We start from the raw sequence: 18,664 nt of genomic DNA, 5'->3' as shown, positions 1-18,664 counted from the left end.
TGTTACTGTGCTTCCCTAGGGCGTTTTGCTAGGTGGTAAAATATCCCTAACCGAGGAATCACCATGATTTAAACCACGCTTGAGTTTGGTGTGTGTCATCTAAACTGTGAATCTTGTTTCTCAGGTGTGGAGTATCAGGAAGTGGAAGTGCACCTGCTGCGTGAGAAGACCGGCTTCGGCTTTAGGATCCTGGGTGGAGACGAGGCGGTGCAGGCTGTGAGTCCGGAGGCCCGTGACAAGGCTCGTATGGGGCAGGATAAACAGATACTGGTTTATATCTGTACAGCTCCACGAGCAGCAGATGGAAACATACCTGAAATAAATCATGTCCTGCTTCCTTCAGCTACTTATACCACATTACAATAGCAAAACCATGTTTTTTGGGGCATGTACCATGATAATATGGTATATGAGTATAGTGGTTATTATCCACCTTTTTTTTTCCTGTAAGAGCGGGCGCTGCCATTTGTAAATGTTATGGGTCTGGCTTCCGGTCTCATCAACATCTAGCTATTTTTAGCTGTACAAAACAGCTTGTTTTGCTGCTCGATATTGCAAATTGGTGTGTTTTACGATATTATTTTAATGTATTATCTTAATTACGAGCACACTGGTTTGTAGTACAAACAGTTTTACCGTTGCACGTTGTTATTCTTCTCGTTATTTCCCTACAGTGGATAATGAATTGGCTTACTATGAAAATTTTGGTAGTAATTATTAGAGCTGGGCATTATGAAAATGAGTGACAGAGTATCGTTTAAAAGTTTGTGGTCAGTAAGATTTTTTTATATTATTGAAATAGGTTTCTTATGATTACCAATGCTGCATTTATTTGAACAAAAACACAGTGAAAAAAGTAATACTGTCAAACATTACTACATTACTACAAAACGAGCATTAATTTAAAGCAACTGTTTTTGTTTTAATATACTTTATAACGTAATTTATTTCTGTGATGCAAAGCTGAATTTTTCAGCAGTCATTACTCCAGTAGATGCTTATAATGTTGTGAAAACCATACTTTTTCCAGGATAAATAGAAAGTATTAAATATTTTTTTTAACATTATAAATGACTTTACTGTCACTTTAATGCCTTCTTTCTGAATAGAAGCATTCATTTCATTAAAAAAAAAAAATGTAAAAAAAAAAATATCAAGCTTCAAAAGAAAAAAGGAAAATAAGTATAAAATAAAGTAGATATATCATTTGTGGGGTTAAATTTCTAGCAAAATTAACTACTTTGTGAGATGTTACGATATAACTAAAATTACTCATACTGTGATATATTTTATTATAATGCCCAGTCCACATTTTTTTTGTTTTTATTTTTTTACTTCATTCTATTCTTTTTTAGTTTCATTTTAGTTTTATTTATATTCAATGTCATTTCATCCCTTTCATTCCATCACAAGCTGTTCCATCTGCCACTATTGAGACGCAACACTGTGATTGGTTGTTTTACATGTCAATCAAACAGCTACTTTTTTAATTGGATTGCTGTTGTTGTATATTTATTCTTTTTATTTTTATTTATTTATTTGACAGTATATATTGCTAGTCTATGGAAGTCTGTTTCCGCTACTGATTAAAAAGTAAAAAAATGGTGTTTGTGACTTTTTATGTCACAAGTCTGACTTTTTTCTCTGAATTGCATGATACAAACCTGCAATTCTGACTTTTTTTTCTTGCAAATGCGAGTTTATATCTTGCAATTCTGACTTTTTATAAACTCACAAGTGTGAGTGTGAGTTATAAACTCACAATTGTGAGTTATAAAGTCAGAATTGTGAGATATAAATTTGCAATTGCAAGTTATAAAGTCAGAATCGTGTGATATAAATTCACAAATTGCAAGTTATAAAGTCAGAATTGCGAGAATTCACAATTCTGACTTTCTTTTATAATTGCGTGTTATAAACTCATGATTGCAAAAAATAAAGTCAGAATTGCAAGATAAAAACTCGTAATTCTGACTTTTTTTGTTTATATCTCGTACTGTAGTTCTGACTTTTTTCTCAGAATTGTGAGGCATAAACTCAAAAAGACGTGCATTTGCATGCTACTTTATTACTCACAATTGTGAGTTTATATAACACAATTTTGAGTTTATAACACAATTGCGAGTTTATATCGCACAATTCTGACTTTAACTCGCAATTGTGAGTTTATCAAAGTCAAAGTCAACTTTATTGTCAATTCTGCTATATGTACCGGACATACAGAGAGTTGAAATTGCGTTACTCTCAGACCCTAGGTGCATACACGTAACATTAAATACAAAAGGTAGGAATTTAAAAATACAAATAAATACAATTATACATATAATATATAAAAAACAAAAACAATATACAAGTAAGGGCACATGGCACAGTGCATGCAGTGCAAACCATACAGAGTAGTGCAAATGCATATATCACAATTCTGACTTTATAACTCGCAATTGTGAGTTTATATTACACAATTCTGATTTTATAACTTGCAGTTGCAAGTTTATATCTCACAATTCTGACTTTATAACTCGCAATTTAACTTTGGTGAAAAAAGTCAGAATTGCAAGATTTAAACTCGCATTTGCAAGAAAAAAGTTAGAATTACAAGTTAGTATCACGCAATTCTGAGAAAAAAGTTAGATTCACAATTCTGACTATAACTCACAATTGCAAATTTATATCTCACAATTGTGAGTTTATAACTCACAATCTGGTGGAAAAGTCAGAATTGCAAGATATAAACTTGCATTTGCAAGAAAAAAAAGTCAGAATTACGAGTTAGTATCACGCAGTTCTGAGTAAAAAGTCAGACTCACAATTATTACTAACACAATTATACTTACACAATTATAACTCACAATTGCAAGTTTATATCACATGATTAAGACTTCAGAATTGGGAGATAAAAAGTCACAATTACTTTTTTTTAATTTAGTGGCGGAAACAGGGTTTTGTACTAGTCTGAAGTCAGGGTTGAGAAATAATTGCATGTATTCCAGATAAAATTATTTTCAGAATTTTTGCATGTATTTTAACACCTTGTTTTATTCTTTTGCCCTTTTTGCAGTCTTTATTTGTATTTTAGTTAGCAAAATGATTTTCTTACTTCTTATTTTCTTATTTGAAATAGTTATGGATAACAATCCCTGCTGAAAAAAACAGCTAATACCAGCCTAGGCTGGTTGGCTGGTTTAAGCTGGAAGTAGCTGGTTTAAGCTGGTCTCCCAGCCTGGCCAGGCTGGAAAAGTGGCCAAAACCCCTCTAAATCCAGCCTGCCTTCCAGCTATGACCAGCTAAAACCAGGCTGGTTGACCAGCTAAAACCAGCCAACCAGCCTAGGATGGTTTTAGCTCGTTTTTTCACCAGGGATAACACTAACCTTGTTCCATACCATAGTACTGTATCAAACAGACTATCAAATATGATCTGGTACCATAAATATGCCATTTACCACCACTGTGCATTTTTGTAATGGTGAGCGGCTTCATTTTACACAAATTCTTTGCAGAATTGCGGCTGTTTAAAGCCATCAAACTCTAAACTGAATTGTCACGGATTTTCTTGCATTTCAAATGACAAGTTTATTTACCGTCGTCTCTTTGCTAGTTGCCTTTGTTAATCTCTGGTAATGGAATTTAATTTCTAAAATAAATACCAGCAGTTGAGCAACTTTCTGTCAGGCTAGATATGTATAATCCCATCAGCTAGTCAAGAAAATTGCTGTTTGAACATGTAAAACCGGTGACAATATTATTATGAGACTGTGCATGTCAGGACACATTAACATGATGACTGATTTTTCTTCACAGATTGTGATCGGAGCAATCATAGAGAACAGCCCAGCGGAGCGCGACGGCAGGCTGCGTCCGGGAGATGAGCTGGTCTCAGTTGACAGGATGCCCGTGGCGGGGAGACCACACCGCTACGTCATCGACCTCATGCACGCGGCGGCACGAAACGGACAGGTCACCCTGACCGTCAGGAGGAGAGTTCTGACGCAGCAGGGTGAGCTAAACTCTTCTCAAAATCCTCCAATGATAACAAACTACAGCATTAAAAAAAAGTTTTGTATGTCTGGATTTACATTATCAAGAAGTAAAACTGCAGTAATTGCTGGCAATTATCTCTTTAGTCATACTGATGTGGTACTGTGTTTGCATTGACTGAAATTGTGTTTGCTGCCACCTGCAGGCCCGCCATGTGAGGAAAATGGTGCGGCGGGCAATCAAAGCAGTTCTCCCCGGGGTCACGCTGTGTGTCCGGTCAACTTGCCCCCCACCACCGATGTAGTCATCCACCGTAAGGAAAGCGAAGGCTTTGGCTTTGTCATCATCAGCTCCCTCAACCGTCCAGAGACCACAAACACAATAAGTAAGTCCTGCCTTCGCATAGCTGTTTATCTGAAGCTCTGGTGAACACTAATGTATTCTTTTGCACATGGTGGTGTATTAAAGGGACGTTTTTATTAAAACAGACATTTTGTTTTCTTAGAATAAAGTTCAGTTTGTAGTGCCGACGTATTGAATATATGGGATGAGGCCAATTATGTGTCCAAGAATACAGTATATAAAGTTTAAGAAAAAAAAAAAAAACTACAGCAAATTAAGCCTATTTTAGTACCATGCAAGATTAATAGTTGAGAATATTTTAATAGTAATATATATATATATATATATATATATACATTATAAATATAAAATACTTGTATTATGGTTATGTTAATGGTAAATAGTTTTGTTTTTATGACAACAATTTGTAATAATTTATAGAAATTGTTAGTATAAATTGAGAATATTTATTATAATAATTCATATAATTTATAAATACATTATAAATATTATTATTATTATTTAGTAATGAAGCCTAGTTTATTACCACGGAGATTAAGAGTTTGGAATAATTAAATTGTATAAGTATAAATTGTGAATATTTTTAATAGTAATTCATAATTTATAAATACATTATTATTATTATTAGTAGTAGTAGTAGTAGTAATATGTAATAGTAATAGTACACATTATAAATATATATATATATATATATATATATATATATATATATAGTACATTTATAACAGTAATATTAAATTAAATTAAAATAAGTATAAGAAATAAAGGTTACTTTAGTACCATTAAGATTACTATTGAGAATATTTATAATAGTAATGTAATAATTTATATAAATTATAAGTATAAATTGAGAATATTTATTATAGTAATTTATAATTTATAAATACATTATTATTATTATTATTATTATTATGTAATTAAGCCTATTTTGGTACCATTGAAATTTATAGTTGAGAATATTTTAATAGTAATATGTATACATTATAAATATAAATATAAAATACTTTTATTATGGTTATATCAATGATAAATATTTTTGTTTTTAATAAAAGTATAAATATAAAATAAATTTACAATAGTAATATTAAAAATGTATAATAACAATTAAAGACCATTTTAGTACAATTAAGCTTACTATTGAGAATATTGAGAATATTTATAATAGTAATTTAATAATTTATATAAGTTATAATTGTAAATTGAGAATATTTATGTTAATTTATAAATGCATTATTATTATTATTATTATTATTATGTAATTAAACCTATTTTAGTACCACTGAGATTAAATATTTTAGTTTTTATTACAATATTTTGAAATAGTAGATAAATTCTAAGTATAAATATAAAATAAATGTATAATAGTAATATTAAAATATATGTATTATAACAAATGAAGCCTATTTTAGTACCATTAGGATTATTATTTTAAAATATTAATAATATTTTAATAGTAATGTAAATAAATTATAAACATCAAATAAATGTACAGTTATAATGCTAATAAAAATGTTTACTTTATATAAAAATGTATTTTTAATTATTATTATTATTATTATATAGTAATGAAGCCTATTTTAGCACCATTAAGATGAATAGTTGAGAATATTTTAATAGTAATATGTATACATTATAAATATAAATATAAAATACTTTTATTATGGTTAAATTAATGATAAATATTTTTGTTTTTATTACAACATTTTAGAATAATATAATTTTAAGTATAAATATAAAATACATTTATAATAGTAATATTAAATACTATTAAGATTACTATTGAGAATATTTATAATAGTAATGTAATTAAATTATAAACATAAAATAAATATACAATAATATTGTTAATAAAATATTATTATTATTAATATTATTATTATTATTATTATTATTATATAATTTGTAGTAAATATTGGGGTTAAATTACAAAAGTAAAATGTATAACCAAGAGAATTCAAAGGGAAAACATCACAATGTAAAAAATAATTAACAGTACTAAAACAGACTTAATTTTCTTTATGGAAAATATTATTTCTATTTTTTTGTTATTTTATACTGGAGGCAAATATAACATTTCTTGTTGCAAAAAACTGCAATATGACCAAAATATTTTACATGCAGGTGTCATGATATTTGCATTCATATGTTTTGTAGCTGTGCCACATAAGATCGGCCGCATCATCGAGGGCAGTCCGGCTGATCGCTGTGGGAAGCTGAAAGTTGGTGATCGCATTATGGCTGTCAACTGTCAGTCTATCATCAACATGCCTCACGCTGACATTGTCAAGCTGATCAAAGACGCTGGACTCACTGTCACCTTGCACATCATCCCTGAGGAAGGTATGATCAGAATATGATACAACAAAGAAACATTTCTTCCTTTCGTCTTCTTTTATTGTAAGCACAATCATTGTGTTCCCTAGACGTAAACGGTGCTCATTCGGCCCCTACATCAGAGAAGCAGAGTCCCATGGTGGCCCAAAAGCACAGCCCTCAGACACAGTCCAGCCCAGCAGCCCAGCAGAGCCCAACCATGGCTCATCCCAGCCCACCAGCCCCCCATCCCAGCCCAGCCACCACACAGCCCAGCCCCCTGCTGATGGAGCCGGGCCCTGGAGCTCCACACAGTAGCCCACCAGTGACTCAAAGCAGTCTGCCTGTGAGTCAGGCCGGCCTGGAGACCATGCAGCCAGGCTCAGCAGTGACTCAGGCTGCTGCTGCTGCTGTGGATCCAGGCATGGTGGGAGTTCAGCCCACCTCCATCGGATCAGTGCCGGTACCACCACAGCTGTACCTTCATGACACCAGGTACAGTTTCCAGGATATGTCATTCTTATAGCTTCTGTCTATCTATCTATCGTTCATTTGTTCGTTCTATTATTCCGTCTATCTATCATTCGTTAGTTCACTCGTTCATTCGTTCTGTCTGTTATTCGTTCATTCTATCTATCATTCTGTCTATCTGTCAGTTATTTGTTTGCTTATTTTTTATTCTATCTATCTATCTATCTATCTATCGTTTGTTCGTTCGTTCGTTCACTTGTTCATTCATTCCATCTGTCTGTTATTCTATCAATCTATCGTTCATTCTATTTATCTATCTAGCTGTCTGTCTTTCTGTCTGTCATTTGTTTGTTTGTTCATTCTGTGTAACTGTCTATCTATCGTTTGTTCGGTCTCTGTCGTTTGTTCTATAATTTGTTTGTTTGTTTGTTCATTCTATCTATCTATCTATCTATCTATCTATCTATCTATCTATCTATCTATCTATCTATCTATCTATCTATCTATCTATCTATCTATCTATCTAGCTGTCTATCTAGCTGTCTGTCTTTCTGTCTATCATTTGTTTGTTTGTTCATTCCGTGTAACTGTCTGTCTGTCTGTCTATCTAGTTTGTTTGTTCTGTCTCTGTTATTCGTTCTATCATTCGTTTGGTTGTTCGTTTGTTCATTATATCTATCGTTCGTTCGTTCACTTGTTCATTCTATCTATCTATCTATCTATCTATCTATCTATCTATCTATCTATCTATCTATCTATCTATCTATCTATCTATCTATCTATCTATCTATCGTTTGTTTGTTCGCTAGTTCACTTGTTCATTCATTTGATCTGTCTGTTATTCATTCGTTCTATCTATCGTTCAATAGATTTATCTATCTAGCTGTCTGTCTTTCTGTCTGTCATTCATTTGTTTGTTCATTCTGTGTAACTGTCTATCTATCTGTTGTTTGTTTGTTCGTTCATTCTGTCTGTCGTTCGTTCATTCGTTTGTTTATTCTATCTATATATTGTCCGTTAGGTCTGTCTGTCTGTCCGTCTGTCTGTCGTTCGTTCTATCATTCTGTCTGTCTGTCTGTCTGTCTATCATTCGTTTGTTTGTTTGTTAGTTTGTTTATTCTATTTATTTCTCTTTCTGTCTGTCTGTCTATCATTTGTTTGCTTGTTCATTTGTTCATTCTTGTGTAACCTTCTATCTGTCTGTCTAGCTATCTATCGTTTGTTCATTCGATTTATCCACTCATTCGATCTATCAATTTATCTATCCATCTATCCATCTACCTGTCTGTCTGTCTATCTATCTATCTATCTATCTATCTATCTATCTATCTATCTATCTATCTATCTGTCTGTCTGTCTGTCTGTCTGTCTGTCTGTCTGTCTGTCTGTTATTCTGTGTATTTTATTCCTGTGTTGTTCCATGTGTTTATGTGTATTTAAAGGCTTCTCTTAGGTACTCTTTGGGCTCAACCAAACTGCCTTGGGCAGTCTCACATCATGCTTCGAGGGTCTGCTGTCTTTCTCTTACACCAGCCCGAGTAACATCACTTAACACTTTATGATAAATTATTTACCTCCTCAATAATACATGCTTCTCCTCTCAGGCAGGGTTAGCATATTTTTTTTCGCAGGGTTGGCTTAAGACTGCTGAGATTTATGCATTATGAAAGATGGGAACTGAGACTTGATAAATATGGCCCATGAGCAAAGCCCTGGTCACATGATCAGAGAAGGGAAGAAAAGTCACCGCTAGACATTGGCGTAATAGTATTTAAAGCAGGGGTGTCAAACTCTAGTCCTGGAGGGCCGCAGCCCTGCAGAGTTTAGATGCAACTCTAATTAAACACACTTGATCCAACTAACCAAGTTCTTCAGGCTTAATTGACAACTGCATAGTATGTGTGTTGGAGCAGTGTGGCCCTCCAGAAACTGAGTTTGACACCCTTGATTTAAAGCAACATTCACAAAGAGTTTAGGTGGTTTAAACTTTAAACAAATTTTGTGGTAAATGTGTAGATGAAGATATTCACTCTAGCTTGAGGAAGTCAACTTCCTGATCTGCTGTTTAAGCTTATTAATATTCTTCTGAGCCAAAATGTAAACACTATCTCCTTAGCTTTCAAACTACAACCACCAAAGTCGGGTCAGACCTTCAGACTGCTCTGACCCGGTGCGCTATATCTTTTCAGACTGATCTGGCTTACGGTTTTCGTAAACCAGACTATCAAAACCATCAAAAATCTAAATCATGATAGCAGTATGCTGATCATGTTAACAACATGCTAATCATGCTAGAAACATGTTAGGATCATGCTAATTATGTTAGAATCATGCTAGCAAAATGCTAGTAACTTGGTAATTATGCTAGAAACACGTTAGCAACATTTTAATAAAATGCTAATCGTGTTAGAATCATGTTAGCATTATGCTAATTATGCTAGAATCATGTAAGCATCATGCTAGTAACTTGGTAATCATCCCAGAAACATGCTAGCAACATGCTAATTATTTTTGAATCATGCTAACAACATGCTAAGCATGCTAGCAACAGGTTAATCATGTTAGAAACATGCTGGCAACATGCTAGTACCAACATGCTAACCATGTTAGAATCATGTTTAGCAAAAAAGGTTGGTAATCGTGTTAGAAGCATGTTAGCAACATGTTAGAAACATGCTAGCAATATGTTAAGCATGCTAGCAAAATGCTAATCATGCTAGGAACAGGCTAGTAACATGCTAATCATGCTATAAACATGCTAATCATGCTAGAATCATGCTAGCAACATGCTAGTAACATGCTAATCATGCTATAAACATGCTAATCATGCTAGCAACATGCTAGTAACTTGCTAATCTTGTTTAAAACAGGCTAGGAACATTCTAATGACATGCTAATCATGCTAAAAACATGTTAATCATGATAGCAAAATGCTAGTAACATGTTAATCATGCTAGAATCAGGCTAGTAACTTGGTAATCATGCTATAAAAATGCTAATCATGCTACATGCTAGTAACTTGATAGTAACACGCTAATCATGCTAGAAACATGCTGGAAAATGGCTAATCATGTTAGCAACATGTTAACCATGTTAGAATCATGCTAGCAACATGTTAGTAACTTGTTAGAAACATGCAAGCAATATGTTAAGCATGTTAGAATCATGCTAGCAACAGGCTAGTAATTTGTTTTTGTTTAATTATTCAAAGAACAATAATACAACATGTTATGAAGAACCAAAATTACAAATAAGAAAAGGTGCTATTAACTTGCTAATCATGCTAGAATCATGCTAGCAACATGCTAGTAACAGGCTAACCATGCTATAAACATGCTAATCATGCTAGAATCATGCTAGTAACTTGTTTTTTTATTATTATTCAAAGAACAATAACACAACATGTTATGAAGAAACAACATTACAAATAAGAAAAGGAAGAAAATGTTAGGTTATTGACTTGCTAATCATGCTAGAATCATGCTAGCAACATTCTAGTAAGTTATTCATGCTAGAATCAGGCCAGTAACTTGGTAATCATGCTAGAATCATGGAAGTAACTTGATAGTAACATGCTAATCATGCAAGAAACATGCTAGTCACTTGCTAACAGTGTTGGGGAGGTTACTTTGGAAATGTAATAGATTACAGATTACAAATTACCCTATTTAAAATGTAATAAGTAGTGTACCTTTTCAATTGCTTTAGAAAAGTAAAGTAACTGATTACATCTGATTACTTTTTGATTACTTTTAAGTTTCTAATGGATATTTTCAACTAAATCATTTTCAAGCATTTATACCAAGCAGGTGTGACCTTACAGTAGTTTACTGTTAGAATTTCAAAATCTTTCATCACTTGAATTAAGATTATATTAATTTAATTTTAAAGTACAGCCATCACAAAATGAGACCTTATTACAAAAAAATAAAATAAATTGTTTACTGTTGTTACAAAATCAAAATTTTGCATAGCTATGACAGGACACACTGGCAAGTAACAATGCCTTGAAAAACTTAAATCTTAAAAAAGATTTCTTTAAATATCTAAATTATCTATTTAAAATAATAGATAATTATTTTTAGTTATATTTAAGAAAAAAACATGTTTTTACTACATTATTATAATCTATAATTGTCACAATTCTAGATTATAATAATGTAGTAAAAACACGTTTGTTTCTTCTTACTGATATAATAAAAAAATAGTAAAAATCTGCATGCTATTTTTTTTTTACCACTATGTGTGAAGGGAAATCATTATACCATACAGGGCTAATAATTATTTCTCACTAACAGAAGAAAAAACAGATTCTAGAATAGATACTGCCAAATCCAAACAGACTCCATCATTGTAGCTGTGTCATAAAATCCATGGTATTGTTTTTTTTTTATTGTTTTAATTAAAAAAGTTACATTTCATCTAAAACACTGCTTAGATTCAGTGACCAACTGGGATGCTTCGCTAGATAATGGCTCGATTTTGCAAGACAAAATGGGACAAACTAATTGAGAGATTTGTCCACTAGGTGGCACGTTAGATCAACATCTATCATTATAGAGAAAAGTTTCAAACCCTTGAGAAAAATAGATCTATATTATTCGAAAATAAACTAAACTGCCGCCGATTTTCATCCTTCAAATCATTAGTCACGTTTCAGCTGAAAACCACGCAGTAGTGTAAACACTGATTTTACAAATGACACTCAAAATTAAAATGGGTTAATGTGATAAAATCGCAAGTTAGATCTGACATTACCAACCTTATTCAAGGATAAAAAAATGCGGTATTTTTTGTGAAAGGGTTGATAAATACAAGTGTGTCTGGTAAAGGCAGCTAGCAGGCTAGCTAATTTGTTATGAATGTTTTTAATATTGGTCTCGAATTACACAAAGGGGACGATGAAAGCGCTGACAAAGAGGATTAACCTAATTGGCAGACGTGGTGCACCGCAAATTCAAACCAATCAAAAGCATCAGAATAGCACCGCTTTAATAAATGGCCTTAGCAGAAGGCATCGTGCATAACAGACAAAACAACAGATTAATATTATTCAACATATCCCAGATTTGTAAAGAAATTTTTTAGATGTAACCCCATTTGTAATCTTTAACATTTTCGTAAGTAACTGTAATTTAATTACACATTTTTCTAAGTAACTGTAACGAATTACTGTTACATTTATTTTGTAATTAAATTACGTAACGCCGTTACATGTAACTAGTTACTCCCCAACACTGCTTGCTAATCATGGTAACAACATGGTAGGAACATACTAAATCATGCTAATGACATGCTAATTCACCTTAAAGGGATAGTTCACCCAAAAATGAAAATTTGAGGTTTATCTGCTTACCCCCAGGGCATCCAAGATGTAGGTGACTTTGTTTCCTCAGCAGAACACAAACGAAGATTTTTAACGAAAACCGGTGCAGTCTGTCAGCCAAATAATGGCAGTGGATGGGCACCAGACCTTTAAGTAAAGAAAAAAAAAAACATGCACAGACAAATCCAAATTACACCCTGCGACTCATGACGATACATTGATGTCCTAAGACACGAAACGATTGGTTTTTGCGAAAAACTGAACAGTATTTATACCATTTTTTACCTTTGATACACAGCCACGTCCATCTGTCATGAGCACGAGTTTAGCATCCGTTCGTTACATGTGTATGCGCTCTGGCGTAGAATACGCAAACACCGGAAGCGATCTGTCGCGTGTATACGACACTCATTGTTTACACAGTGCACAGAGACTGTGGGTATAGCGGCTATTCAAAATTGTAATTACTTGCGCTTAACCTGATTGTTCAAACCGATTTAGAGCTAAAAGATTACGTTTGCTTGCACAAACTCATCCGGGACTTTTCACCGATTTCCCCTTACGGCGTTTGCATATACTACGCCAGAGCGCGTACACATGTCACGAGCCGGATAAAAAGCTCGTGCTCATGACGGATGGACGTGGCTGCGTATCAAAGGTAAAAAATTATATAAATACTGTTCAGTTTCTCGCAAAAAACAATCGTTTCATGTCTTAGGACATCAATGTATCGTCACGAGTCGCAGGGTGTAATTTGGATTTGTCTGTGCATGTTTTGTTTTTTTTACTTAAAGGTCTGGTGCCCATCCACTGCCATTATTTGGATGACAGACTGCACCGGTTTTCGTTAAAAATCTTTGTTTGTGTTCTGCTGAAGAAACAAAGTCACCTACTGTTACAAGCGGGACGACTGAGAGAGTGGGGATCCAAATGCAAGGCTTTAATAGACTAGGTCAAAACAGACAGGGTCAATCACCAGCGAACAACAACAGCAGAGATAATCCAGAGAGTAATCCAATAGAACACAGGCAAAGGGTCAAAATCCAAAGAGCAGTCCAAACGTGAAAATGAAACAAACAAATGAAAACAAGAAACTAGAAAACTATGGCTAAGACTGGGAAAACAAAACAGAACTATGGCTAGGGAAAACAACAAGGAGACTAGGAGAACCTGGGAGCAAGGAAAACGCTTGGTAATGTCCGCAACAGCAAATCAATACTTCGCGATGAGTGTGTGTGTGAAGCTGGCTTTTATGGAAGGCAGACAGGAAGCTACCATAGAGGCAGCAGAGGGAGCAGCAACAGTTAGTGTGGGTAAGGGCTCCCTCTGCTGGCCTGGCGTAACATCTACATCTTGGATGCCCTGGGGGTAAGCAGATAAACCTCAAATTTTCATTTTTGGGTGAACTATCCCTTTAAATCATGGTAGCAACATGTTGATTCATGCTAGAAACATGCGTGTGTTCCCACTCTGTCCCAAATTTAATTTCAACAATTAAATTCAAACTTTAAGCTTTTCAAAGTTATTTCAAACTTTCAGACAAGGCTTTCTCAAGCCAACTTAGCCAACAAAATTTGTCTATAAACTTTACCCATCTAGTGGAAAGTTACTCTACTTGATGAAGTTATTCATTCTGTTGAATTGTGGGACAGGATTGTTTAATTTGATCTTGTTGGTACCCACAGGTCGGAGGTTAAAGCCAGGCAGGATGTTAAACCAGATATCTGCCAAGCTGCATATACAGACTACAGACAGCCTCCGGTGGACTACAGACATCCTCCAGTAGCAGACTATAGACAGCCGCCCACCATGGAGTACAGACACCCACCTGCTCTCATAGACTACAGACAGCACTCCATCGCCGATTACAGACCACAGGTCAAACTGCATTTTATTACATCAAAATATTACTTGACATCCAGAGTATGATACAATTATAGCACAGTGCAGCTGGAAAATCAATAAAATCACCATTAGAAGTGCCATGTTTTTCCTACATAATGAAATCCCCTGCTATAGCACTTAAAAAATAAAGAGCATTAGTATTTGTTCTGTACACTGAATAAAAAAAGAACACATTTTTGATGTTAAGTACATACATATAAATTAATATTTTAAATATAAAGATAAAAGCTAATGTGGAAGTTGTCTTGAAAAGCGACGTGCCACACTTCAATGTTTTTATTCATTTTTAAGTTGTATTTATTTTTTCAGGACTATGACTATTTCACTGTGGAACTTGAGAAGAGCGTGAAGGGATTTGGCTTTAGTATCCGCGGAGGACGGGAATACAAGATGGACCTGTTTGTGCTAAGACTGGCTGAGGACGGACCTGCGATCCGCAACGGCAGAATGAGGGTGAGAAAGCTCTTCAGACTTGTAAGATATAAAAGGTTTCTGATATTTGCACTTTAATAACGAGAGTCTCACACTCAAACTGTTAAAATCTATTTTGAATGTTTCACCCTGTGTAAAAATATATTTTTTTTTACGTGAAAGTACATTTGACTTGCAGAATATACAGTACTACCATTCAACTTTAGGGTCAGTTTAATTTTTAAAGGATGCATTAAAGGGTTAGTTCACCCAAAAATGAAAATTACGGATTTGGAATGACATGAGGGTGAGTAATTAATGACAGAATGTTCATTTTTGGGTGAACTCTTTAAATGGATCAAAAGTTAACAGTAAAGACATTTATAATGGTACAGAAAATCTATTTCAAATAAATGCTGTACTGTATCTTTTCACAGAATCCTGAAATATTAAACAGTTTTCAACTATTGATAATATACTAGAATACTAGAATGATTTCTGAAGGATCTTGTGACGCTCAAGACTGGAGTAATGATGCTGAAAATTCAGCTTTGCATCACAAGAATAAATTACATTTTATAATATATTACAATAGAAAACAGTTACTTAGAATTATAAAAAATATTTCACATTTTTACAGTTTTTTTTCAGTGTTTTTGATCGAAAAATTAAGCCCAAACTTTTGAACAGTAGTGTCTTTGGATTTATTACACTACTCTCTGGAACGCTTGATTCTGATTGGTCAGTTATCACACAATAAACAACTTCAAGGTGATACAAGATCCTGATGTGAAATATTCCCTGATTTTCCTCATGTCCACAGGTTGGAGATCAAATTATTGAAATTAACGGTGAGAGTACGAGAGACATGAGTCACACTCGTGCCATCGAGCTCATCAAGGCCGGCGGTCGTCGAGTACGTCTGCTTTTGAAAAGAGGCACGGGACAGGTGCCGGAATATGGTGGGTACCACAACACACAAAGCCAAAAAACAGTTTTATTCTTTTAAAAGTTTAGTTTAAAGAGAAGACTTGTATGGCTTAATATAACATAAATGATGTTTCTCACTGAAATATGTAGTAGAAAACCCATGAAAGATTTATGTTATCTAAAAAATCCACATTGTTTTATACATATTTTGGACTATGGGGGGCACCATTATTTCAGTGACGTTAAATGGTTGCATTAGGTGAGCTACTGGTGCTACCTGTTGCTATTTTTACTGCAACACAACTCGGATAAATAAAAAACTGATACGATAAGCACAGCTACTGAAAGAGCTTACAGTTGGCGATATATAAGCTTAAGCCAAATGCCACACCATTGATTTTTCTCCACAAGGAGTCTAAACGCCTCCAGATATCGAGTGAAATCCACACTGAGAAACTCCTTTAGTGGCTGCGGCGTCATGACATGCATCACATGTTTACATCCTGCCAGGATGGCATCTAGCGTTTCTTGTCTCTGCCATTTGTAAGCTCTTTCAGTAGCTGAGGTCTACTAAAAGCCTCAAAGGCATCAGGGCTAAGGTGGAGAGAACAAAGATGCCGGTCTTTAGGAAGTTTTATTCATCCACAGGCATCTTCCCATTCTTTTCCCCTCTTCTTATCTCTAGGAAAAGCAGTGAAGACTTACATTACTTGTCTTGTTGCCCTTCGACTGAAAATTACAACTAAAAGGTGCACAATTTGGCATCGTATCAGTTGTGTTGTGGTAAAAATAGCAACAGTTAGTGGCAGTAGCTCACGAGTGCAACTATTTGATAAAAACCTGCTGATTTTGGTTGAAGTAATGGAGTGATAGCTCATAAATGTACATATTGAAGAGCACCAGGGAACAATAGCTCAGTAACTGTGGTCTTGATGGTTTGTTTGAGCTGAAAGCTTTCTGATAAAAAGCTTAAAAGCCTTTGATGACTCACTATAATCAATTAAACCTTTCAGTGAACTCGCATTTAGTGACGAAACATCTAGTGTTCTTTTAACTCCTCTTCTCTATTAGCTGCTCTGTTTTTCTAACTCTAATCTGCAATGCAATAGTTCAGTCTTTTACTTCCTGTCCTGTAGGAATGGTATCTACCAACCTTACCATGTGCATGAAAAGCGACACTCTAGCCTCACCCTATTTCTTCATAATGGGACACTCTAAAGACACGGTTCGTGGCATCCTGCACGTCTCTCTCTTTGCTTCTTTCTTTTGTGCCTGTAGATTTTCTCTCTGCTTTTGTTTCGGTTTGCGTTGGCATGCTATCATATGTTGCATGTCTCAGTAGCTTTTAACTGTGATTGGTGGCAAAAAAGTGCTTGTGTATAGTTCTGTGTCACTGTGTGCATGTGCGCATGACAGTGTTGAGAAGCTACACTGAAACATAAAAGCAGTAATGTGGTTAAAACGAAAGTCAAGATACCCGTTACTAACAAAATGTAGCTGACTACATGGAAATTTCTTAATACAGTGAGGAAAAAAATGATTTGATCCCCTGCTGATTTTGTACGTTTGTCCACTGACAAAGAAATTATCAGTCTATAATTTTAATGGTTGGTTTATTTGAACAGTGAGAGACAGAATAACAACAAAAAATCCAGAAAAACACATTTCAAAACATTTCATTGAGTGAAATAAGTATTTAAGCCCTTCGCAAAACATGACTTAGCAAAACTCTTGTTGGCAATCGCAGAGGTCAGACGTTTCTTGTAGTTGGCCACTGGGTTTACGCACATCTCAGGAGGGACTTTGTCCCACTCCTCTACGCAGATCCTCTCCAAGTCAATAAGGTTTTCGAGGCTGAGGTTTGGCAACCTGAACCTTCATCTCCCTCCACAGATTTGGCTAGGTCACTCCAGGACCTTAATGTGCTTTTTCTTGAGCCACTCCTTTGGTGCCTTTGCTGTGTGTTTTAGGTCATTGTCATGCTGGAATACCCATCTAGAACCAATTTTAATGCCCTGGCAGGCTTTAGTGCCCTGGCCCTGATGGTACATGGCCCCGTCCATCATCCCTTTGATGCGGTGTAGTTGTCCTGTCCCCTTATCAGAAAAACATACCCAAAGCATAATGTTTCCACCTTCATGTTTGACAGTGGGGATGGTGTTCTTGGGGTCATAGGCAGCATTCCTCCTCCTCCAAACACAGCGAGTTGAGTTGATGCCAAAGAGCTCGATTTTGGTCTCATCTGACCAAAACACTTTCACCCAGTTCTCGTCTGAATCATTCAGATGTTCGTTGGCATACTTCAGACAGGCCTGTACATGTGCTTTCTTGAGCACGGGGACGTTGCGATCGCTGCAGGATTACAGTTCTCCACGTCCTCCACATTTCAGTCCTCCACAGTGTAGTGTGTTACCAGTTATTTTCCTGGTGACTATGGTCCCAGCTGCCTTGAGATCATTGACAAGATCCTGCCGTGTAGTTCTGGGCTGATTCTTCACCGTTCTCATGATCATTCAAACTCCACGAGGTGAGATCTCGCATGAAGCCCCAGACCGAGGGAGATTATTTTGTGTTTCTTCCATTTGCGGATAATCGCACCTGTTGTCAGCTTCTCACCAAGCTGCTTGGTGATGGTCTTGTAGCCCATTCCATCCTTGTGTAGGTCTACAATCTTGTCCCTGACATCCTTGGACAGCTCTTTGGTCTTGGCCATGGTGGAGAGTTTAGAATCTGATTGATTGATTGATTGATTGACTGCTTCTGTGGACAGGTGTCTTTTATACAGGTAACAAACTGAGATTAGGAGCACTCCCTTTAAAAGAGTGCTCCTAATCTCAGCTTGTTATCTGTATAAAAAGACACCTTGGGAGCTAGAAATCTTGCTGATTGAGAGGGGATCAAATACTTATTTCACTCATTAAAATGCAAATCAATTTATAATTTAAATGAAATGTGTTTTTCTGGATTT

At 35.1% G+C, this 18,664-nt stretch overlaps 1 protein-coding gene across 1 annotated transcript in view; it reads left to right on the top strand.

Moving 5' to 3' along the window:
* magi2b (membrane associated guanylate kinase, WW and PDZ domain containing 2b) overlaps positions 1–18,664 on the top strand; it is an 80,381-nt gene that overhangs the window by 56,907 nt on the left and 4,810 nt on the right. Inside the window, exons 12-20 of the mRNA XM_073831635.1 lie at positions 125–216; positions 3,801–3,996; positions 4,183–4,362; positions 6,495–6,680; positions 6,764–7,148; positions 14,136–14,328; positions 14,665–14,808; positions 15,590–15,728; positions 16,833–16,921. Of these exons, the coding sequence (XP_073687736.1) occupies positions 125–216; positions 3,801–3,996; positions 4,183–4,362; positions 6,495–6,680; positions 6,764–7,148; positions 14,136–14,328; positions 14,665–14,808; positions 15,590–15,728; positions 16,833–16,921 (1,604 nt within the window). The remainder of the gene's footprint in view (positions 1–124; positions 217–3,800; positions 3,997–4,182; positions 4,363–6,494; positions 6,681–6,763; positions 7,149–14,135; positions 14,329–14,664; positions 14,809–15,589; positions 15,729–16,832; positions 16,922–18,664) is intronic.

This window comes from Garra rufa, chromosome 25, assembly GCF_049309525.1.
Source record: "Garra rufa chromosome 25, GarRuf1.0, whole genome shotgun sequence".
Taxonomy (NCBI): Eukaryota; Metazoa; Chordata; class Actinopteri; order Cypriniformes; family Cyprinidae; genus Garra; species Garra rufa.
Note: the sequence above shows the minus strand (reverse complement) of the source record. Positions and strands in the feature narration are given on the sequence as shown.